The sequence below is a fragment of the Bombina bombina genome, chromosome 2, assembly GCF_027579735.1.
Source record: "Bombina bombina isolate aBomBom1 chromosome 2, aBomBom1.pri, whole genome shotgun sequence".
Classification (NCBI taxonomy): domain Eukaryota; kingdom Metazoa; phylum Chordata; class Amphibia; order Anura; family Bombinatoridae; genus Bombina; species Bombina bombina.
This window is the reverse complement of record NC_069500.1, coordinates 429002185-429027230: the sequence shown is the minus strand read 5'-3', so window position 1 is coordinate 429027230 and position 25046 is coordinate 429002185. Positions and strand designations below refer to the sequence as shown.

General features: G+C 38.0%; 1 protein-coding gene across 2 annotated transcripts in view; it reads right to left on the bottom strand.

Moving 5' to 3' along the window:
- Positions 1-24490, bottom strand: part of GUCD1 (guanylyl cyclase domain containing 1) — a 38130-nt gene extending 13640 nt beyond the window's left edge. The window contains exons 1-3 of one of the 2 annotated variants that reach the window (XM_053701988.1): positions 24027-24490; positions 6199-6283; positions 5380-5545 (exon numbers count right to left, since the gene is read on the bottom strand). In XM_053701988.1, the coding sequence (XP_053557963.1) occupies positions 5380-5545; positions 6199-6209 (177 nt within the window). In that variant the 5' untranslated portion in view covers positions 6210-6283; positions 24027-24490. Of the gene's footprint in view, positions 1-5379; positions 5546-6198; positions 6284-16734; positions 16889-24026 lie in introns of those variants that run through there. The other variant, XM_053701987.1, reaches the window with a different exon arrangement.
- Between the last annotated feature and the right edge of the window lie 556 nt (positions 24491-25046).

Sequence of the window (25046 nt, the reverse complement as noted above, 5' to 3'; positions counted from 1 at the left end):
CAAATGCATATACGTATAGTATGTGAATTCTTGCACATGCTCAGTAGGAGCATGTGATAAGAGGCAGCCCTCAAGGGCTTAGAAATTAGCATATGAGCCTAGGTTTAGTTTCAACTAAGAATACCAAGAGAACAAAGCAAAATTTTATGATTAAAGTAAATCGGAAAGTTGAATAAAATAACAAGTCCTATCTGAATAATGAAAGTTTAATTTTGACTAGACTGTCCCTTTAAGAGAAGGAAAATATGGTGTCTTTAAACCCTTGCACCAATTAAATCGTAGGTACTTTATCTCACAGTACTTTGTCCAGCGTACTGTGTTGACGTGGTACCTACGTCCAACACAGAGGTGCATGTTGTGGTCCACGCTGTTAGCTTAGAGAGCAGAGACTCCAGCTGGGGGGGGGGGGGGGGGGGACAGAAGGCATCTGCTTCATATGGTAAGGGTGAACTGTTTGTGCTCCTTTACCACATGAAGTCAGATTGCCGATCGTTACAGAGAGTGACACAGAAAACTTGTAAAGAGGGAGGGAGCAATGGGGCCCTATGTTTCAGAAACATATGAGATGGAGGTAGGACTCTACACTACAGGAAAAAAAAGTAAATGGATCAGAGGGACCGTTAAGGGGGACCCCTACACTACAGAAAAATATATTAAATTAATATATAAAATTAAAAAAAAAAAAATATCATGAATTTTTTACTGGCAAACTGGCTGGCAGTAACAAACATGGCAATGAACAGTAGGAGGGGGGTGAGGAGGGACCCCTACACTACAGAAGTAAATATATATAAGCCCTAAACTGCATACTGCCATACTATATGCCAGTACCTAAGATAGTAGTGACCAGTCGGGAGGGGGGAATTGAGGTGTTTAGGAGGGATCAGGGGGTTGGAGGCGTCAGGTAAGAGGGTAATGCCTACACTGCAGCAAAAATTAAAGGGAGAGTCTATTTCGAGAGTTGTACCTTTAAAGGGACAGTATACTGTAAAATAGTTTTTCCTTTAATGTGTTTACAATTGCTTTTTTTACCAACTGCAGAGTAAAAAATGTATGAAAATTAGCTTTTTAAGGTTTATTTCTGTATATTAAAGCTCTGATTTTGTGTTTTGAAGCCACAGCCTAATAAAATAGGTTGAGCTTGTTGGTATAATTAGATCTCATTACTGTATCACATTGTGCACATATACCTGTCCTTAAAACAATCACCAATACTTTGAGAGAACAATGGAAAATCAACATTTTATAACCTTATCTCTGCTTTATCCTACTGGGAGTGTAATTTCTTCTGCTGGCTGTGTTTACAAAGCTTATCTATAGCTGGTACGCGCGGTCACAAACTTTCAGAATAGGTGGGGATACCACATGCTAAATTAACAATTTCAAATGCCAATATAAGGGTAAAGGAGCTACTTGTAAACAATTTAATACACTGCAGCAGGTAAAGTGGATCATTGGGAACAAATTAAAGGGGAGAACATTTTTGAGTAAACTGTCCCTTTAACCTTACAAGCCAACAGGTTAACCCCTTTACTGCCAGCAATTTAAAAAGTGTGGTGTTTAGCTGCAATTAGCGGCCTTTTAATATCCAAAAAACAATGGCAAAGCCATGCATGCCTGTGGTTTCTGACCAAAGGGGACCTCAGAGAAGCTTTTACAAAAATGTGTCTTATGACTGCAGTAGCTTTGTGTAAATAATTTCAGTGAGAAACCCAAAGTTTGTAAAAAAGTTAACAATTTTTTTTTATATGATCGCATTTGGCGTCGAAGTACTGGCATGAAATATACCAAAATGGGCCAAGATCAATACCTTGAGATGTCTACTTTAAAAATATATATTGTTTTCATAGGTAAATTAAAAAAATAAATCTCTGTTTCTGTCTAAACAGAGTTATTGCAAAAATGTTAAAAATTCTCTAGGGAATTCTTTCTCTGAAATTACCAGCGGTGGTAAACATACAATACAAGAAGCTATCCCCTATATTATTTCATTTTATGGGCAATCAAATAACAGAATTATGTCTCAGGCATGCAGGATAAGGGGTAAATCTCAAAATAAAAAGTTACATCATTACTTTATATACACATATACCAGATGCCTTTTTAATCCTTTTAAAAATTATATGTTTTATTAAAATGTGTATATAGGAGGTTACCACTTTATTTCAATATGTTTTATATGTGCGTTGTGAAACTTTTATTTTAGCCCTAACACTTTACTTTAGGTCTCACAAATTCTTCTAGCACTATTTTGGCTTGAGCACAACCCATAATTTGTAATATGAGTGATGTTTAGCACAGTTGTGATATCCATTGAAAGTACATGGTGAGCTAAAAGGGATGTTGTCTCCCGTGCTAAACCATCGCTGGTAATTTAGTTTTACCACTGACTTGTAATATCAGTTTACGGGGTAATTTAAAGGGACACTAAACCCAAAATTTTTTCTTTCATGATTCAGATAGAGCATTTATTCCTATTATCAATTTTTCTTTGTTCTCTTGCTATCTTTATTAAAAAAAAAGCAGGAATGTGATACATAGGAGCTGGCCCATTTTTTGTTGAGAACCTAGGTTATGCTTGCTTATTGGTGGGTAAATGTAAGGCTCCAATAAGCAAGCGCTATCCATGGTGCTGAACCTAAAATGGGCTGGCTGCTAAGATTTACATTCCTGCTTTTAAAATAAAGATAGCAAGAGAACAAAGAAAAATTAATAATAAGAGTAAATTAGAAAGTTGCTTAAAATGTCATGCTCTATCTGAATTATGAAAGAAAATGTTTGGGTTCAGTGTCCCTTTAACCCCTTAACGACCAAGGACGTACGCCACACGTCCTCAAAAAAAATACAGTTAATGACCGAGGACGTCTGGAAAGCAGTTGGAAGCGATCCTGCTCGCTTACAGTTGCTTTATGGTTATTGCAGTGATGCCTCGATATTGAGGCATCCTGCAATAACCTTTTTAGCAATCCGGTGCAGAGAGAGCCACTCTGTGGCCCTCTCTGCACCGGACATCACCGGCTAAATCCGTTGGTGGGTGGGAGCCGGTTCGGGAGGCGGCCATCGATGGAGGGCGGGGGCGGGAGCGTGCACGGGGAGGGAGCGGGTGGGAACCGCTATACTACAGAAAAATTATGTATTAAAAGTTTTAAAAAGTAGTTTTATTTATATAAAAAAACATTAGTCAGGGGGTGGGGGATTGGTCTGTGGGGGGGGGGGGAGCTACACTACAGAAAAAGAACATAACAATAAAAAAAAAAAAACATTTCTCTTGCAAACTGGGTACTGGCAGACAGCTGCCAGTACCCAAGATGGCCCCCAATAAGGCAGAGGGGGGTTAGAGAGCTGTTTTGGGGGGGGATCCTACAAAGTAGCATATGTAAATATGCTAAAATTTTATTTTATTTTTTTAAAAAACTTTTATTTTAGTACTGGCAGACTTTCTGCCAGTACTTAAGATGGCGGGGACAATTGTGGGGTGGGGGAGGGAAGGGAGCTGTTTGGGAGGGATCAGGGGGTCTGATGTGTCAGGTGGGAGGCTGATCTCTACACTAAAACTAAAATTAACCCTGCAAGCTCCCTACAAACTACCTAATTAACCCCTTCACTGCTAGCCATAATACACGTGTGATGCGCAGCAGCACTTAGCGGCCTTCTAATTACCAAAAAGCAACGCCAAAGTCATATATGTCTGCTATTTCTGAACAAAGGGGATCCCAGAGAAGCATTTACAACCATTTGTGCCATAATTGCACATGCTGTTTGTAAATAATTTCAGTGAGAAACCTAAAATTGTGAAAAATTTAGCGTTTTTTTTAATTTGATTGCATTTGCCGGTGAAATGGTGGCATGAAATATACCAAAACGGGCCTAGATCAATACTTGGGGTTGTCTACTACACTACACTAAAGCTAAAATTAACCCTAGAAGCTCCCTACATGCTCCCTAATTAACCCCTTCACTGCTGGGCATAATACACGTGTGGTGCGCAGTCGCATTTAGCAGCCTTCTAATTAGTAAAAAGCAAAACCAAAGCCATATATGTCTGCTATTTACGAACAAAGGGGATCCCAGAGAAGCATTTACAACCATGTATGCTATAATTGCATAAGTTTTTTGTAAATAATTTCAGTGAGAAACCTAAAGTTTGTGAAAAAAATTGCGAAAAAGTGAACAATTTTTTTTATTTGATCGCATTTGGCGGTGAAATGGTGGCATGAAATATACCAAAATGGGCCTAGATCAATACTTTGGGATGTCTTCTAAAAAAAATATATACATGTCAATGGATATTCAGGGATTCCTGAAAGATATCAGTGTCCCAATGTAACTATCGCTAATTTTGAAAAAAAGTGGTTTGGAAATAGCAAAGTGCTACTTGTATTTATGGCCCTATAACTTGCAAAAAAAGCAAAGAACATGTAAACATTGGGTATTTCTAAACTCAGGACAAAATTTAGAAACTATTTAGCATATGTTTTTTTGATGGTTGTAGATGTATAACAGATTTTGGGGGTCAGTTAGAAAAAGTGTGTTTTTTTTCCATTTTTTCCTCATATTTTATAATTTTTTTTATAGTAAATTATAAGATATGATGAAAATAATGGTATATTTTGAAAGTCCATTTAATGGCGAGAAAAACAGTATATAATATGTGTGGGTACATTAAATGAGTAAGGGGAAAATTACAGCTAAACACAAACACCGCAGAAATGTAAAAATAGCCTTGGTCCCAAACGGACAGAAAATGGAAAAGTGCTGTGGTCATTAAGGGGTTAAGCATGGTCCAGCACTATCATTAGTGCTCCACTTGTAATCTGGGCCTGTGTGTTCTACCCTGGTACTGCATAATATTTTGGGTTATTATGAGAGAGAAAGAGAGAAGAGAGAGATATATCTATGGATAGATATTGTATAGGATATGTGTTTATAACTCATATTATTTAACACTGATTTCTCCAGTGGGAAATAAAAAGGTCAGCCTTCCAATCTAAAAGATTTTTAAACAATTAGAATTATTCATAGACATTTGTGCAATGGACTTTGGGGACCCAGCAGATACCAACAGTAAATACTACTGGTAAAGACAAGAGAACATGTTTGGACAAATTAAACAACCTACATAAGCAGAAAGGGTTTTATGAATTCCACCAGTTCCATGACAAACATAACGGTGGTGTTTATGGCAAGATCGGTAAGGAGAGACTGCAATGAAACGGACAAACAGATTTCTAAACATAAAATAGTTAATATAGGAAGTGCTTTAACAAGCATCAGACTTATAATTAATGTAAACAGAGGTGATAACACTGGTTTTATAAAAAGAGTTTAGATTGGTAGCAAATGCTTCCTAAGAGTAATGGCACAATATAGTGTACAGACCTGGTGCTTGTAGCCTTTATCCACACCTAATGTCTGTGTGCAGAACCTGTGCTTGACCCCAAAGTAGTGCATCAGATAGGCCAGGTCAATTGTCCAGATACTCTTCGTGAGATGCAGCTCCTGCATAGCTGCCTGAAATGTATTTTCATGTAGGAGGTTTAGATACCTGAAGGACAGACACATAGGGCAATGGAGATTACAAAGCAATAAGCTGGGTGGGGGGAGCACACAATGAGCAGTCACACAAAGAGCAGGAAAATAACATATTCACCCATAGCAGAGAATAATGGAAATGAAATCATATTTACATTTCCACATCATGGCTCACATCCTTACATAGCACACACTAACAAAGTCTGGGGCTGTGAAAGGGACTTTCTAGTCGAATAATAAAGTGCTCTCTATTGGCCTGTGAGTTTTAACTCCATATGCAATAAGCATTTGTTTAATGATACAGAATACCCCTTTAAGTAGGGACTGGAGAGCAAAAACATTCCACTATACCAGATGAGTATACTACCAATTACCAGCTTTTTTTTTTTTATATACAGCAGCAATTTAAATAATTAGATAGCAGATGCACATTTTTTTATCATAAAGCATCTAGATTGACTACACTTTTGTTGTTAAAAATTCCATCATATATGTAATTGTGTCCATATATTCATTAAATGCTGATAGTCTAGAACTGGACAGATAGACATTATACAAATACACACAGTTATGATAATAACACACATTTCCCTTGTATTAAGTTACAAAACGTAGTTTCTTTGGTCACCTCAATAAGCCCTACCTTACTGGCCAATAAATACTTACTGGAGCACCATGCGAGCACATGCCAGGCCGCAATCCCAGTGGTACGATTGCTGGATGAGTGGCACCTTCAGCTGAACATGGTCACCTGTAAGAAATGATGAAAATGGATGACAGACTCACAGACATTCTCTAATACAACCGCACTTGTATTTCACAGTAACAAAACTCTGACTGTACAGTGCAATGTTTGTAACCTTACTTTATTTTTCTTTGTACTTTCATTGTGCACTGTTTATTCTCATCAATAAAGCTTTTAAAAAAAAAAAAAAAAAAAAAAAAAAAAAAAGATAAAATTAAAACCATACCATTTTAATTTAAAATGTTTAGTTATGTGTAGTAAACCAAGTTGCCATTACACTTTCATTATTTTTTGTGTCCCCTTTTCATGTAATTTAACTCTGAAATTGTCTATTTTCTAATTCTTAGAATTGGAAATGCACTGTGCAGATTTCTCAATGCTTATCCTGCTACATATCTTTCTATATTTTCCCTTAAAATTTTCTCCACTGTAATGTGTTCCCAATGATCTATTTTGCACAAGCTGTAGAATATAAAATAGATTATAAATATTCCCTTTACCTTTATTGTGTCTTTTAAAATAGCAGATTTTGCTATTGAAACCACCACCAATACTGAAAATATTAATAATTTAGTATTCTCTATAGAAAAACTATGGAAACAGCATAGTTTTTCTCTCTAGAAAAACTATGGAGGCAGCAAGCAGCAAAAGAGTTCGGAGTGGGGGTGGAAGAGATGAGTAATAAAATGTTAAAATTGCTCCAAGTATTGACCACTGTGTATAGACAGAGATAAAATAAGGAGGACTAAAAGGGATATTAAACATAAACAGTCTGTTTCATTGTTGTAATAAACAAAAAATAAAAAAAATAAGCAGTGGGTTATACTTTACCAAAATCATGGCAATATGTATTATTCATAATTTTAAAAGGATTTTACCTTTTATTTCTTTTTTTTCTCTACAGGAAACCTTATCTAGCTTGATTGATCTTCTAGAGTAACTTGAGCTGTCTTAAAGGACCAGTAAATACAGAAAATTTGTATAATCAACAAATTCATGATAAAAAGACAATGCAATAGCACTTAGTCTGAACTTTAAACGAGTAGTAGAATTTTTGTTGACAAATTTCAAACTTATGTCTATTTCCCCTCCTACTGTATCATGCGACAGCCTTCAGCCAATAACAAATGCATATACGTATATTCTGTGAATTCTTGCACATGCTCAGTAGGATCTGGTAACTCAAAAAGTGTTAATATAAAAAGACTGTGCACATTTTTTTTTAAATATAATTTTTATTGATTTTTTCGAAAACATCAGGGTCCAAACAGATCCAACCATAAACCATAATCTAGTGCACATACAGTATATAACTCAATGCAAATTATAATATTTCACAATAATACCATCTGCTGTATATGCTAAATGAATCTAATCTAAGGCAACTAAATTGGTTTGCAAAAAATACATTCTTATTAAATATTCCAATAAATTAGATGCTTAAAAAGGTTTCCCAGCACCTTTACTTTCCATCAATCAAATATGAGCCTTTAAGAGACAATAAAACAAAAGAGAAAAGAGAGGGGAAAAAAAAAAAAAGGGATACAACATCCCCACATTGCTTGCCTTTTTCCTCCCCTCCCCCTCCGCGCCAGGCCCACACTACCAAATACCCAAAAGAACTATTTCCGAGTTTTGAAATGGGCTTATCATAACCTCTATTTCATTTGGCGAGAAACTTTTAATGAATTTTGACCATTTATTAAAAAATGCTACAATCTCGCCCTCTGAGTTTAAATCTGTGGCCAGTTGTTCTATCCTATATTGCTTTTTGAGATAGTTTTTGACTTAGTTTACTGTGGGTATAAATCTTGATTTCCATTTTTTGAAAATCAGATTTCTTGCGGCGAGAACTACAAGGTTTAATATCTTAGCATCTCTGAAATCCTCCTTGTTATTAGACAGAAAAATTATGTTTAACGGAGTAAATTTGGGAGGTTTAATTTTTACCACTTTCACTAGCCAAAACTCTAGTTTATGCCAGAATTGTTCTATTTTCGGGCAAGACCATATCATATGCAATAAGTCAGCCGCTAATAGACTACATTTTGGACATTTCTTAAAATCAGCGTTATTCCACCTAAATGCTTTGTCTGGCGTGTAATAGATCTGATATATGAGTTTTGTATGGGACTCTCTCCATGTTTCAGATATCGTAGAGTTATGTAGTAGCGAAAAGGATTTCACAATATGTATATCCTTATCTATGCTCACGGACAGATAGTCCGACCACTTTTGAGCTAGTTTTTCAACATTACTATTACCCCTCTGTGAATTCAGAAGGGCATACCATGGAGAGATGGAGGCACGGCCAGCCCTAATCAGGGCCGGCCATGTCTCCAGCCTCCCCCATGTCCACTTCCACTCATATTGAGCAAGCAACTGAGAAGTGTAGTGCCTAGCTTGAAGGTATGCAAAAAAATCTTGATTACTGAGACTAAATTCCCCTTTCAGTTCTTGAAAAGATTTAATGATTCCTGACTCTGCATGGTAAAGCTGTGCAACCTGACTGAGCCCTTGCTCTTGCCACTTTTTCAAGTGCAGGGCCTGGGATCCCTCTTGGAATTCTATATTACCTATAAAGGTTTGATACCTGGGAATATTGGTATTTATTCCCAGTAGTGTGCCTATTTTTTTCCAAGCCTGAATTATTACATGAATAGTTTTAAAGTTTCTTACTGACTTAGGTATTAAGTGGGGTGGTGTATGTAAGAGCGATACCGTCTTTAGCCCCTTAATGACAACTGACGTACCAGGTACGTCATGCATTAACAAGCAGTTAATGACAATGGACGTACCTGGTACGTCAGTTGTCTAACAGAGTGCTGGAAGCGATCACAAATGCTTCCAGCAGCTCTGAGGGTATTGCAGTGATGCCTCGATATGGAGGCATCCTGCAATACCACTTTACAAGCCTCCGATGCAGAGAGAGCCACTCTGTGGCCCTCTCTGCACCGGTAGCGATGGTGCCAGTGTCTGGTAGTGCACTGTCCGGGTGTGAGAGTGAGCGCGCGCGTGCACGATGCGCGTGCGCGTGCACAAGGGTGCGCGTGCACATGAACGTGCATGGGCGCGTGCACGGGGCGCGTGTGCACGGGGCGCGCGTGCACGTGCACGTGCACACATCCACACTGACACCAATGAATCAGGCAGAAAGGGAGAAAAAGTTAAAAAAAAAAAATTCAAATATAAAAGGATCTGGGAGGGGGAGGGGGTGGGGGTATTGTGGGGGGGCTGCTACACTACAGAAATAGTTTTAAAGTTAAAAAATTAAATAAAAATACTTTTTGGGGGGGGGGGTTTGGGGCCAAACTGGGTACTGGCAGACAGCTGCCAGTACCCAAGATGGCGGTAATTAGGTAGGGGAGAGGGTTAGAGAGCTGGAGGGGGGGGGGGGGGGATCAGGGAGGTTGGGGCTAAGGCAGGGGTCCATCACAGCTAAAATATTTTATTATTTTTATTTAAAAAAAACCAAAAAACTCTTATTTAGTACTGGCAGACTTTCTGCCAGTAATTAAGATGGCGGGAACAATTGTGGGGTGGGGGAGGGAAGAGAGCTGTTTGGGAGGGATCAGGGAGTGGGATGTGTCAGGTGGGAAGCTGATCTCTAAAATTAACCCTGCAAGCTCCCTACAAGCTACCTAATTTAACCCCTTCACTGCTGGGCATAATTTACGTGTGGTGCGCAGCAGCATTTAGCGGCCTTCTAATTACCAAAAAGCAACGCCAAAGCCATATAAGTCTGCTATTTCTGAAAAAAGGGGATCCCAGAGAAGCATTTACAACCATTTGTGCCATAATTGCAGAAGCTGTTTATAAATAATTTCAGTGGGAAACCAAAAGTTTGTGACAAATTTTGTGAAAAAGTGAACTTTTTTTTTTTTTTATCGCATTTGGCGGTGAAATGGTGGCATGAAATATACCAAAATGGGCCTAGATCAATACTTTGGGTTGTCTTCTAAAAAAAAATATATACATGTCAAGGGATATTCAGGTATTCCTGACAGATATCAGGGTTCCAATGTAACTAGCGCTAATTTTGAAAAAAAGTGGTTTGGAAATAGCGAAGTGCTACTTGTATTTATTGCGCCATAAATTGCAAAAAAAGCAAAGAACGTGTAAACATTTGGTATTTCTAAACTCAGGACAAAATTTAGAAACTATTTAGCATGGGTGTTTTTTGGTGGTTGTAGATGTGTAACAGATTTTGGGGGTCAAAGTTAGAAAAAGTGTGTTTTTTTCAATTTTTTCCTCATATTTTATTATTTTTTTTTTAGTAAATTATAAGAAATGATGAAAATAATGGTATCTTTAGAAAGTCCATTTAATGGCGAGAAAAACGGTATATAATATGTGTGGGTACAGTAAATGAGTAAGAGGAAAATTACAGCTAAACACAAACACTGCAGAAATGTAAAAATAGCCATTGTCATTAAGGGTAAGAAAATTGAAAAATGGTCCGGTCATTAAGGGGTTAGGGGAAATATTAAGCTATTCTCTAACTCGTTATCCGTAAAATAATCCGCTTCTGCCACCCAATCTGCCGCAGTGCAACCCAGAAAAACCAGATTATAAAGATAAAGGTTTGGGAGAGCTAACCCAGCAAATTGCTTTGCCAGATATAATCTTTGCAGAGCAACTCTAGGTTTCCTAGACTGCCATATGAATTTCCGAAGTGCGACATTGAATTTCTTGATATCTTGCGTTTTTATAAAAATCGGGAGGTTCTGAAGAGTGTATGATATCTTTGGCAAAATTACCATTTTGTATAGGGCAACACGCCCCGAAAGAGATAGAGGTAAATTCTGCCAATCTCTCATGAGTGAAATTGCACGAGTAAAGATTGGGGTGAAATTTAGGGAGTACCATTCCCGAGGATCTGCAGAGACAATAATCCCCAGATATCGGAGCGATTTCAGAACCGTCTTAAAATGGATTATTTAAAAATGATGTATCGGGCTTCCTTAACCACAACAGTTCAGTTTTTTGTTTGTTCATTTTATACCCTGCGAATTGGCCAAATTGTTCAATTATGTTAAGAATTATTGGGATATTCCTGGAGGTGTTAGAGACGTAGACAAGCAGATCGTCCGCGTAGAGAGACACTTTCAGCTTATGCCTATTAATCATAATGCCTTCAATGTGGTTTCTAATCTTTATAGCCAAGGGTTCAATCGCCAAGTCGAATAACAAAGGAGAGAGCGGGCAGCCCTGTCTTGTACCCTGTTCTAAGCATATGGATTGTGACTCCTGCCCATGCATGACTAACTTAGATGTTGCCTGCCTACATAAGTTATTTACTAAGTTCAGAAATTTATCTTGGAATCCAAATTGTTTCAGTGTGGTTAGAATGTGATCATGGCTGACTCGATCAAACGCCTTATCGGCGTTGATCGCTATAATCGCCGCGTCGGATATACTTTCCGCTAACTTCCTTTCACTGTTCTTAAAATAATCGATGGATAAGAGGAGTTGTCTAATTTTAGGTGAAGAGCTCCTTTTTACGAGAAACCCCACCTGGTCTTTATGAATTACTTCCCCTAAGCCTTTTTGCATTCTCTTTGCCATGATTGAAGCGAATATTTTGTAATCCGTGTTCAATAGTGCGATGGGTCTATAGGACTCTCTGCACTGTGGATCTTTATCAGCTTTAGGTATTAATATAGTATGAGATGCTAAGAAGCTGGGAGGTATTTGGTTATTCTGTTGAAAAAGATAATTAAAAAGAATCGTCAACTGCGGAGTAATTGCTTTACTTAAACTTTTATAAAATTCATTTGGCAATGAATCAGGACCCGGCGCTTTATCTTTTTTCAGACTTTGAATTACTTGACTTACTTCCTGCTCTGTTATTGGAGCATTCAGCCCCAAATTAAATTCAGAGGATATTTTCGTAAGGGTGATGTCTTTCCAGAAACTCTCTTTTATGTCTATATTTACTGGATTCGCCGCATAAATTGCTTCGTAATATAAAAAAAAAAGACTCAGATATTTCTTCCGGTAAAGTAAGCAATGTGTTATTAATTTGTATGGTTTCCACTGTTTTAGAAGATCTCAAATTTTTTTACCAGTTTGGCCAATAATTTGCCTGATTTGTTACCAAATTTATAAAAATTAGATTGATATCTTAAATCTGCTTGTGTTGCGTTGAGAAGTAAGAGGGTATCTCTTTCTTCTTTGGCTTTAATATATTTTCTCCAGTTCTCATTGGACGATATGTTTATATATCTATTATAGGCATTAATTACTGTATCAATAACTTGTCTTTCCCTCCGACGGGTTTCTCTTTTAATATTTGCCATGTATGCAATTATGCCCCCCCTCAATACCGCTTTCGCTGTTTCCCACAGAATCAAAAGGACTCGCCACTGAGTCTTTGTTATTTCGAATATAATCCTCCCACCTTTCTCCTAGCCACTCTCTAAATTTTACATTCTTGTCCAGATACTTAGGATAATAAAACGCCTGTCTTTTGATGCCAAGCTTTGAGGCTGAAATATTTAAAGTGATAAGTGCATGATCAGATAATAGGATTTCGGGTATATGTGCTCTGGCCGCATGTGGTAGAGGCTATCATTAATTAACATCAGATCAATTCTCAATAGAGATTTGGTTGTTTTAGAACAGCATGTGTATTTTCTAGAGTCAGGGTTCTGAACCCTCTGTGCACATTTTTTTAATGGAAGTAAATTGGAAAGTTGTTTAAAATTGCATGCGCTATCTGAATCATGAAAGTTTAATTTTGACTTGAGTGTCCCTTTAATATTCACATAATGCTAGAGAGACAGGAAGTCTGCCTCATCTGAACATGAGCAAAACAGAGTTCAATTTAAAGGGATACTAAACCCACATTTTTTCTTTAATGATTCAGATAGAGTATGTAATTTGAAGCAACTTTCTAATATACTACAATTATAAAATTTTCTTTGATCGCTTGCTATCTTTATTTAAAAATCAGGAATGTAAAGCTTAGGAGCCGGCCCATTTTTGGTTCAGAACGTGGGTTATGCTTGCTGATTAGTAGCTAAATGTAGCCACCAATAAGCAAGCACTATCCAGGGTGCTGGCTCCTGAGTGTTACATTCCTGCTTTTTAATAAAGATAGCAAGAGAACAAAGAAAAAATTTATTGGAGTAAATTAGAAAGTTCATTAAAATTGCATGCTCTATCTGAATCATTAAAAAATGCGAGAGTTTAGTATCCCTTTAAGTTGAACTCTGCCTCATCTGATCATGAGCAAAAGAGACTTCCTGTCTCTCTAGCATTAGGTGAATATTAAAAGGGACACTCAAGTCAAAATTAAACTTTCAGATAGAGCATGCAGTTTTAAATAACTTTCCAATTTACTTCCATTCCATGATTAAAATTGCAAGCTCTATCTGAATTAAAGGAAAAAATGTGGGTTTAGTATCCCTTTAAATTGTTGGTAAATTTCAGACTAAGAATGTTGAAATTAAAAATATATTAGTGTATAAGCAAACCTGCATAATTATTTAAAGAGTATATATATTTTATAATAAAAGATTTATATTCCTACTTGGTATTTTCTGTTCCTCTGCCCCCTTCATTTCCTCTTTCGGCTGGGCTGTGACATAGAAAGCAGTCCCACCCACTCTCTACATAGGCTGCCTAAGGGCTTTCAAAGGGCTGGACTTCAAGGATGTCATATGACACACACACTGATTGGATGTTCGTTAGAAATGTCATAAAAAAAAGTTAATCCCAGTGGGCCGGCATAACGTTGTAATAGAAGAATTACTATAGGCACAGATTTAACCCTTTTCACAAATAGACATATACTTTTTTAATGGCAAAAATTACATATATGACATTTGATTAGCTGCAGTTTACCATCACTTTAAAGGGAAAGTCTACTCCAAAATGGTTATTGTTTAAAAAGATAGAAAATCTCTTTATTACCAGTTTTGCATAACCAACACGGTTATATTAATATACTTTTTACCTCTGTGATTACCTTGTATCCAAGTCTCTGCAGACTGCCTCCTTATTTCAGTTCTTTTGACAGACTTGCATTTTAGCCAATCAGTGCTGACTCATAAATAACTCCACTGGAGTGAGCATAACATTATCTATATGGCATGAACTAGCGCTGTCTAGATGTGAAAAACTGTCAGAATGCACTGAGATAAAAGGTGGCCTTCAAGGGCTTAGAAATTAGCATATTAGCCTACCTAGGTTTAGATTTCAAAAAGGAATACCAAGAGCAAATTTGATGATAAAAGGTAAACTGGGAAGTTGTTTAAAATTGCATGCCCTATCTGAATCATGAAAGTTTAATATTGACTAGACTGTCCCTTTTAAGTAAAGGCAAATTTGCTATTTCAAATGTCAAAACAAAGATAAATTAGTTTATTTTTATTTAAACAATGTAATACACTCCAGCAGGAAAAATGGATCATTGGGAACAAGTTAAATGGGAGAAGACGTATGGTACACTGTCCCTTTAATGACTGTAACTAGCCATATTGTCTGTAATCACAAGCCCAAATTGGCTCCTCCAAATAATGTAAGTAGTAGGTAGAGTTTCCAGCACTAGATTTATTAGGAAACAAAATATCTGGATTTACACGGATATTTATGTGTTGCACAGTTTTCCTAATAAATCCGGCTCTGGAAATAGACAAATGCTGCAGACCACAGTCATATTCGTCATTCGTTTAGCTAATGAACAATGAATGCCGAATACATGTACATGCCTAATAGTTTTTCCTTTGTTTTGTCTAAAAGAGGGATTTAAAAATATATTATATATTTATTTTTTAACTCACTTTGTTGTCCTAAAAAAAAAAAAAAAAACCTTTTCTGGTAACACTTGCAGAGGTGTGTCCTCTGTAGCAGTAAAACAGAGGCAACTCTCCTTAAAGGGACATGAAACCCAAACATTTTTTTTTTATGATTCAGATAGAGAGTACAATTTTAAACAACTTTCTAATTTACTTCTATTATCTAATTTGTTTCATTCTCTTGGTATCATTTGTTGAAGGAGCAGCAATGCAGTAATGGTTTCTAACTGAACACATGGGTGAGCCAATGACAATCGATATATAAATGCAGCTACCAATCAGCAGCTAGAACCTAGGTTCTCTGCTGCTCCTGAGCTTGCCTAGATCAACCTTTCAGCAAAGGATAACAAGAGAAGGAAGCAAATGAAATAATAGAAATAAATTGGAAAGTTGTTTAAAATTGTATTCTCTATCTGAATCATGAAAGAAAAACTTTAGGTTTCACATCCCTTTAAAGGGACAAGAAACTTTGTTTTTCATGATTCATATAGAGAACTGTTTTTCAAACCTGTCATCAGGCCTCCCCAACAGACCAGATTTTTAGAATCTCCTTGGATGAGAGCAGGTAAAATAACCATAACCATGTTTACTATCAGATGATTATTTCACCTGTGCTCCACTTCAGATAGCCGTAAAACCTGTCCTGTTAGGGAGGCCTCATGATAGGTTTGAAAAACAGTAATATAGAGCATACATTTTAAACAACTTTCCAATGTACTTATATTACCAATTCTGCTTCTTTCTCTTGGTATCCTTTGTTGAAGGAGCAGCAGTGCCACCTGGGAGCTTACTGAATACATCAGTAAGCCAATGACAAGAGACATATATGTGCAGCCACCAATCAGCAGCTCCCCAAGCCTACCTAGGCATGTTTTTCAACAAAGGATTCAAAGACAACTAAGCAAATTAGGTAATTGAAAAGTTGTTTAAAATTGTGTGCTCTATCTGAACCATGAAAAAAGATCTTATGTCCCTTTAACAGCCAGCATAAACAACTAACCCAATACTACAGTATTAGTTAAAACGTAAACACCTTTAATAAACTTTTTTTTAGTTAAAAAAATAGGACATGGTTAAATCCAGCTATTTTAGTCTTTAGATGGCAGCTATTCTATAGCAAGATCCAGAACCACAAAGTGACTTACTGGTTAATGTAGTTCTACTCTTCAAATGTCTAGCAAAAAAATAAAAAAAAAAAAATAGTGCAATATATGGCTCAGTCCTAATGTTCAACCAGAGGAAATTACCTGGGATATACAGGCAGATGAGCCAATCACAGCCCTCTCCTAGGATACCAAAATATTTAGTATAGCACAAGGCTGAAGGGGCTCTCAGAGACGGTCACAACAGACAACAGTAACCAGAGTAATAAGAAAAATGTCAGATTAGTTAGTGCCAGGAATATATGGCTATAGGGAGGAACAATTTTAGTTAGCTCCCAGGACATGAGAGATAAGCAGTTCCGTAACATAAATAAAAGGTCAGCCCCCAATGTACAGACTAAAATAGCAATTTGAATAAGGGAGCACCATTGGTGCACATCAGAGAGAGGAGGTCAGAGAGGTGTTTCTCCAGGGCAGAGGGTGAGGGTAACTCCCTGTTATTTGCAGGGTAAAGCCCAGCAGCAGGGCAGACTAAAACTCTAGTACTCACAATTGTCAGTGCCAGGTACCCCGGGGGCCTGCAGCAAGGCAGCCTTGCTAGTCTCAGTGTGCCCGGGGCTTTTCATTTTCTTCTCCCTGTGTCCCGGAGCCTCCGGGTACGGTAGCAGCTAGTTTCCATCCCTCTAAAGGACCTTCTGACATCACAACAGTCACGTGACTGCAGTGATCACATGGTACAGAGAAATGAGAAAGGATAAAGGTGGGAGACTCAAATCTATAGGAATTTCCTGTTTTACTTCTGCAGTTTATTGCTTGTAAAGAAGGAGCTGTTATCTGGGTTTATGCTAAACATGAAAGAAATAAAAATGTGACAAAGGAGCGAGAAGAATGTGCGTTTTCATTAAACAAGAAGCTAGGATCCTGGTTAAAGGCTGCTTTATAACAGATAGCCAGAGATTTGAGAAACATGAAGAACTGGGTGTGGGAGATTTCACATGGAGCCCAACATTTGTTTTAATTTGTATTATTTATTTTGTAGGGGAGAATTTTATGTAGGATTGCAGGTGAACAATGGGAAATCATTAAGATAAGTAGAGCTTAAAGTGATTGTATATCCTAGCGTTTGTGAAACGCTAGGATTTACCATTGGAACAAATAAAGGGGACTTTCAATCATGAAGTATAAAATACTTCCTGCTAAAAGCTCTTTTATTTGTTTGCAGCGTTCGCCACACTGAGCTGCTAAGGCAGCTCACTGTAGAACGCTATTTGGCTGAGAGGTAAAGTTTCCACCACTTAGCCAATAGCCGTGCAGGAAATCCGGCTTGGCTTCACCCCCCTTGAACCCCCAAGGCAGAGGCAAAAAAGAAAGTGAAGTTGGGAGAATTACAGTGCCCATGGTATATAGGTTTGATGTGGTGACTCGATGAAGCGTATGCGCTCTGAGGGGATTTTCAGTCAGACAGCTGTGCGGTGAGTGTAACACACCTCCAGAAGTGACACGGCCCAGCATTCTTATGGGTTAAGGAAAATTGAAGAACATCGGCAGCAAATCTTTAACCCCTTAAGGACCGGGCATTTCAGACTAAAACTTCCCCAAAAGACCAGAGCATTTTTAGCATTTTTGCCATCAGTCCATTTAAACAGAAATAGAGCCTTGTTTTTTTTATTTACCTATCAAAAATATATTTACAGGGGGGGGGCGTGTCCGACTACCGACTGACATGGCTGCTTTTTCACTTGGGCTCAACAGAGGAGATGTTAAAAACGTTGTTTAGCACTTCTATATTTCACATTCCAAGCTTAATCCTTGAAATTTGAAGATAGTTAATTTCCATGGAGAAGATTTAAGCACCATTTGTTGTTGATCTTAGCCCAGAGCAGACCAGAGTTTATGAGGTACACAGCGGAGGCCTGTTAGTGGCCTGGAACCTCATCCACCCCTCCATAATTCTGATGCATCAGATTCTACCAGCCGCTTGTGCTGAAGCACATTATCTATATCATCTGACAATACTACAGGTTGTTTTACAGTGGTATATGAGCTACTATGTTTGAGCATAAACAAATAACTGAGCTTACAATGGAGGCAGTTGAAAAATGGGAGAACATTTTACAGCTTTTAAACAGTCCCTATCGGAGATAATACTGCGCTATGTGAGTACAGCTACATTTCATATTGAGGGTAATGATTATATTCCGGAGAGGGATCACAGAGAGAAGATGGATCTAAGTGTAAGACTACTAGGTAAGATGGCTGAAACTCCAGCCTCTTGCGTCATTGAAAATCCCTTCTCAGTCGGGCCACACAGTAACCCTGCAAACTTGTGTTATACACACCAAGCTGTATTGGAAACCAAGAGAAGGAGCTACATACATATCAAGGGAGCCCCTATTGAATTTAACTCTAAGGCTGAAAACCCGAGAGATACGGTCACTCTCATGATATTTGCAGACCTGGATACTCTGACGGAGTATGAGAAAAACAATTCCCCACATCACTGGAGCATACTTCATTTGGATGTGTTACCCATACTAGCTTTACATTTTGGCAGGAAAGAGACATCAGTATTCTTTTATGTGTGGGACAAGGTGGATGAGAAGAGCTTTAACACATTGGCCGTGTATGCTGCACGATCTTTCTGGCAGTTTGCCAGGAAAGAGAATAACACCAGTCAACTCAAAAACTTGGAATAGGTTGACTTTACTAACTCTACTGGCCATGCATTTATTATATTCCAAGTACAAGTTTTTTTAATGTTTTGTTCAGTTGTTTCTCAATATTTTATTGGCAGGGTAAAAAGGAGACTGTTGCCTGTACTTTGTTCAACACGTTTTTATTTTGTTTTACTGCTTATTCTATTTTGCTAACCTGTTTTAGGTGGATTAGGTGTTTAAGCCATATAGAAGTGTCATTATCTGTTTGAAAAGGTTTAGTACTAACCTGTCAAGCTAGCTGGATGCCTTAAATATATATTTAAACATATGTTGTTTTTATCCCAGTTCGTTATAGTTCACACATTTGATATAAATATAGCCACTAGATGGCGCCAGCTACATAGTAGATAAAGCAGGATGAAGACATCCAGACTTCAAGCTGTTGCAAAGGCTGATACTCCTCCCTCCAGCTCCGGTATAGTACTATGTCTTCACTACCTTATTTAAAGGGACAGTATACACTCATTTTCATATAACTGCATTTAATAGACACTACTATAAAGAATAAGATGCACAGATACTGATATAAAAATCCAGTATAAAACTGTTTGAAAACTTATTTAGAAGCTGTCAGTTTGGCTCTGTTGAAAAGGTAGCTGGAAAGCCCACTGCAAGTGGCAAATAAGACACTCCCCCCCCTCCCCCTTCTTTTGCATATGAAAAGACCCTTTACAAAAACCGGAGCAAGCTGGAGAAGGTAGCTGACAGTATTCACATAAAACTTTGGGGCTTGGTTAGGAGACTGAAAATCAGAGCAATGTTATTTAAAAATAAGCAAAACTATACATTTATTTTTTTTAAAAACTTTATGGGCTATATAAATAGATTATCTACAAAACATTTATGCAAAGAAAAAATGAGTGCATAATGTCCCTTTAAGTCACTTATCCATTAAGGTGTGAGGCAACTATCTGTGCTGTATTGTATATATGTTTCTATTTATATAGGACTAGGTTTAGCTACAATATTTGGTATCCTCACCCCTATTATCTGTGGCTATTATAGAATGATACTCTGGTGACTTCTCATTTCTTAAACTTTCACTGATCTGCTATAATGAATACAAAGCAGTACACTTTGTGTATAATGGATATAACTCCATATAGTCCAGATTAAAATATTACTGAACTGTAATTTAGGAGGTCTATGAGAGGCCATTATATAACATTTGGACTAAGTTCTTTATTATATTTGATAATATTTTTTATTTTAGGAGTTATATTAAAGGACCAGTCAACACAGTAGATTTGCATAATCAACAAATGCAGGATAACAAGACAATTCAATAGCACTTAGTCTGCACTTCAAATGAGTAGTAGATTTTTTTTCTGACAATTTTAAAAGTTATGTCTTTTTCCACTCCCCCTGTACCATGTGACAGCCATCAGCCAATCACAAATGCATACACGTACCATGTGACAGCCATTCACAAATGCATACACACTTATTCTTGCACATGCTCAGTAGGAGCTGGTGACTCAAAAAGTTTAAATATAAAAAGACTGTGCACATTTTGTTAATGGAAGTAAATTGGAAAGTTGTTTAAAATGGCATGCTCTATCTGAATAATGAAAGCTTAATTTTGATTGAGTGTCCCTTTAAGTGTTAGCAAAACTAAAGCTTAGATATATGAAGGGAAAAAAAGGGTATGTTATTTGGGACCCAAAACTCACCCCCTCTATAGTAGTTGACCTTCTATAACTGGACTTGGCTCTGAAGCTTAAAAATGACCTCATATGACATCATGGGGGTATAATGAACATTGGGCACACTAGTTGTATTAATTATCTAGACTTCCTCTCTGTAAAGTATACTGTGGATTGAGGTTGCTTGAATATAAGATGTCCATAGAAAGCTCTCTTTTCCTACTATTATAGAAGTGTGTATTACAAACTATATTATAACTAGTGGAGGACTCAAATACCATCATAGCTGGTTATTGTGTTGTTTTGTGTTCAATTTTATATTTTTAACATATATCAAACCTACAATAATGCTAGTTCATAAGCCAAGTTGTTTTCATTTGGGGCCCAAAAGTATCTGTCTTTATAACATATCTTAAGGGGATAATCCTTAACTGAAAACCTGAGGTTTACTCTTATTATTTTTTCTTTAACTGTGCGATTGTGTGTCTATCTAACATTCAATATGTATATTGTATTGTGATTCTCCTATGTTTTTGTAACTGAGATGCTAATTGCCTGTATCATTTTTATAACCTCAGTAAAAAAGTTTAAAAAGAAAATATATATATATATATATATTTACAATATATTTATACATCATAACTGTTATTTACTAACAGCTTGTGCAATCATGGCACAAATGGTTGCAAAAGCTTCTCTGGGATCCCCTTTGTTCAGAAATAGCAGACATATGGCTTTGCCATTACTTTTTGGTATTATTATTTTTTATTTATAAAGCGCCAACAGATTCCGCAGCGCTGTTCATGGGTACAAAGATAAAAGTACAGTACAATACAATATAAAAGACACCAGACAAAGTTTAACAAACAAATACAGGGGGAATTAAGGGCCCTGTTCACGTGAGAACTTACAATATCGATAGGTAGAAGGGTGAGAAACAGGAGGTGGGGATTGCAAAGGTGAGAATGATGTTAAAGTGGAATTCATTTGTTACTGATTTGGAGATTGGCTTCCCTGAACAAAAAGGTCTTTAGGGAGCGTTTAAAGGAGGAAAGGTTAGAGGAAAATCTGACCGATCTAGGAAGTGCGTTCCAGATGGTTGGTGCCGCCCGAGAGAAGTCCTGGGGCCCGATCCGATATGCAGCGTCGCCCGGCGACGCCTAATTTTGCACGGGTTTGGTATCCTATATTTACGGCGTAACCTAGAAGTTACGCTCATATATTTCTGCCTTCGGCCGTAGTTTTTTGGCCCATAGACAGGTATACCAAACCCGCGCAGTTTGGTATCCAATATACAGTGTAAGGACTTACGTGACGAAAATGTAGAAATCTTACTCCATTTTCACCTCGCCACAAAATGCAGGCGTAGTAAGCCTTACGCTGAGTATTGGAGCCCTGTAACTCCCTAAACTACCTTCAAAAATAAACTAAAACCCTTAACGTATGCGCAATGTCTATCTACCTGTCAACCGCAATCCCCCGCCGCACTCCCGGACCCCGGCGCCACCTACATTAAATGTCTAACCCCCTAATGTGATCCCCCTACACCGCCGCCACCTACATTAAAATTATTAACCCCTAATGTGAGCCCCCTACTCCGCCGCCACCTATTTTAACTACATTACCCCCTAATTTAATCCCTCTACACCGCTGCCACCTATATTAAAATGATTAACCCCTAATCTAATCCCCCTACACTGCCGCCACCTATAATAAATGTATTACCCCCTAAAATACTAAAGTGTCCCTATACTGCATTGCCCCAAAGTAATCAGCTCTATTACCAGCCCTTAAAAGGGCCTTTTGCGGGGCATTGCCCTAAAGTAATCAGCTCTTTTACCTGTAATCTGACCCCCCTACACCGCCGTGGGAGAGGGGAGAGAGGGAGGCCAGTTAGTTAGTAGGTTATTACAATAGTCAAGTCAGGAAATTACCAGGGAGTGGATTAGCTGTTTAGTAGTTTCAGCACTCAGAAACAGACAGAGGCAATGGAGAGGAGGAGTCGCCAGCAAAGGATACAGAAAAGGGCCTATTAGAGAGATAAGAGTGGATCCAGGAGAGGGCAACGGTGTCAAAGGCAGCAGACAGGTCAAGTAAGATAAGTATTGAGTAGCGACCAATGTTTTTAGCAGAAAGAAGATCATTAGTAACCTTGGTGAGGGCAGTCTCAGTTGAGTGTTGGGGACCTCTAATTGCAGCTGCGCACCACACTTTTATTATTCCCAGCAGTGAAGGGGTTAATTAGGTAGCTTGTAGGGTTAATTTTAGCTCCCACCTGACACTTCACACCCCCTGATTCCTCCCTGATCGCTCTTAAACAGCTCTCTTCCCTCTCCCAACCCCATCTTAAGTACTGGTAGGTAGTCTGCCAGTATGCAGTTTTACACATTTTTTATTATTATTGTCCTTAGTGTAGGATTGCCCCCTTACCTTCCCACCTCCCTGATCCCTCCCAAAAAGCTTTCTAATCCTCCCTCCTCTAACTAATTACCACCATCTTAGGTACTAGCAGCTGTTTGTCAGTACCAAGTTTTCCAAAATTTGGCAATTTTATGTAATAAAAACAAAACACATTTTTTTTCTGTAGTGTAGCTGTCCCCTACCTCATTTACCCCCTTTCAGATCTCTTTCCCACCCTCTAATCCCACCTCCACAGTATGATACAGAACACCCCATCTCCCTCCTCCCTCCTTTTCTGTAGCATAGCGGTCCCACCCATTCCCGCCCCCCTCCAGCGATGGGCTGCTCACCCGCCTCCCTCCTTACCCTCCCACGCCACCAACGATCGGCACCACCGCTGCCCAATGCAGCTCAATTTCTGCACTGCCCAATTGGGGCATGCAGAAATAGCGCAATCTTGCTACTTTTAGTGAGATCGCGGCAGAGAGAGGCCCAGGACAGCAGCGTCGTACCCCTTAAGGGCTTAACGACCAGCGTCGTACAGGGTGTGGAGCTGGACGTTAAGGTGTTAAAGACTATAAAAAAACATTTAGTAATTCTGCTCTTTATACACAATATGGATTTATAATATGTGATAATTCAAGAGCATGTACGTTGCATACACATTGCAGGCACAATAAAATCCCCTCTATAAAATCAGTTTCTGCAAAAATGCAAGCGGCACATGACGCAAAACAAACATTTAACATTAGATACGTATGCAGAGAAACAGTGGCAGATCATAACCCTAATAGACATAGTATAGGCAGTAGGTGATGTACCAAGAGTTTGCCCACCCATTCATGTTACGCTCATACACAGAGACTCTGTTAATACATTAGTAACTTATAGAAACACTGTGTTGTGTGTCTACAATTATTATTTCTGAATGAAGACACATGTATTGAATATTAATCGCTAGATTAAAGGGACATAATATCCAAGTGCTAAATAACTTTAAAGTGATGCAGTATAACTGTAAAAAGCTGACATGAAAATATCACCTAAACATTTCTATGTAAAAGGGGAAGATATTTTACCTCACAATTTCTTCAGCACACTAGTTTGAGTGTCACTTTCGCTGTTTCTCTGTCTTTTTCTCTTCTTGTCTGTCACTTTCTCTGTCTAATTCTCTCTGTCACTCTCTTGCTGTCTGTCTCTCTTGCTGTCACTTTCTTTTGCTTTCACTCGCTGTCACTCTTTCTATCTTGCTGTATCTCTCGCTGTCGCTCTTTTTCTAACTCTCTTTTGCTGTATCTCTCGTTGTCACACTCTTGTACTCCCTCACCCTCTCTGTCACGCGCTCCCTCCCCTGTCACATGCTCTCTCTGTCACATACTCTCTCTCTGTCACACTCTCCTCTCCTTGTCACACTCTGTCTCTTTTTCACACTCTCTCTGTTACTCTCTCTCTCTCTTTGTCACTCTCTGTTACTCTCTCTCTTACTCTCTGTTAAGCGCTCTCTCTCTCAGGTACACTCTCTGCCTGTCATGCTCTCGCTCTCTCGGTCACGCTCTATCTCTGTCAACCTTTAACTGATTTAGCTGATGTCTCTTTCATTTCCCTTTTCTCCTCCATGCAGTGTGTGTAACAGGAGAATACTAGTAAAAGAGAGAGAGCAGTGGCATTTAGGCTGTGGCACAAGAATGCATTAGGTGGGTGGTGGATCCTGTAAACAAGTTGTTGTGTTTGTGGATGGTTGGGTTGCAGGGTCATATCAAATGTATGTATGGGTAGGTAGTAGAGTCATGTAACTTGTAGAATTGTATCCATTTTGTGTGTGTATATATATATATATGTGTGTGTATATTTATATATATGTGTGTGTGTGTGTATATATGTATATATATATGTGTGTGTGTGTATATTTATATATATGTGTGTGTGTATTTATATATATATATGTGTGTGTGTGTATATTTATATATATATGTGTGTGTGTGTATATGTATATATGTGTGTGTATATCTGTGTGTGTATATGTATATACTGTATCTGTGTGCGTGTATATGTGTGTGTATATGTATATATCTGTGTGTGTATATGTATATATATATATG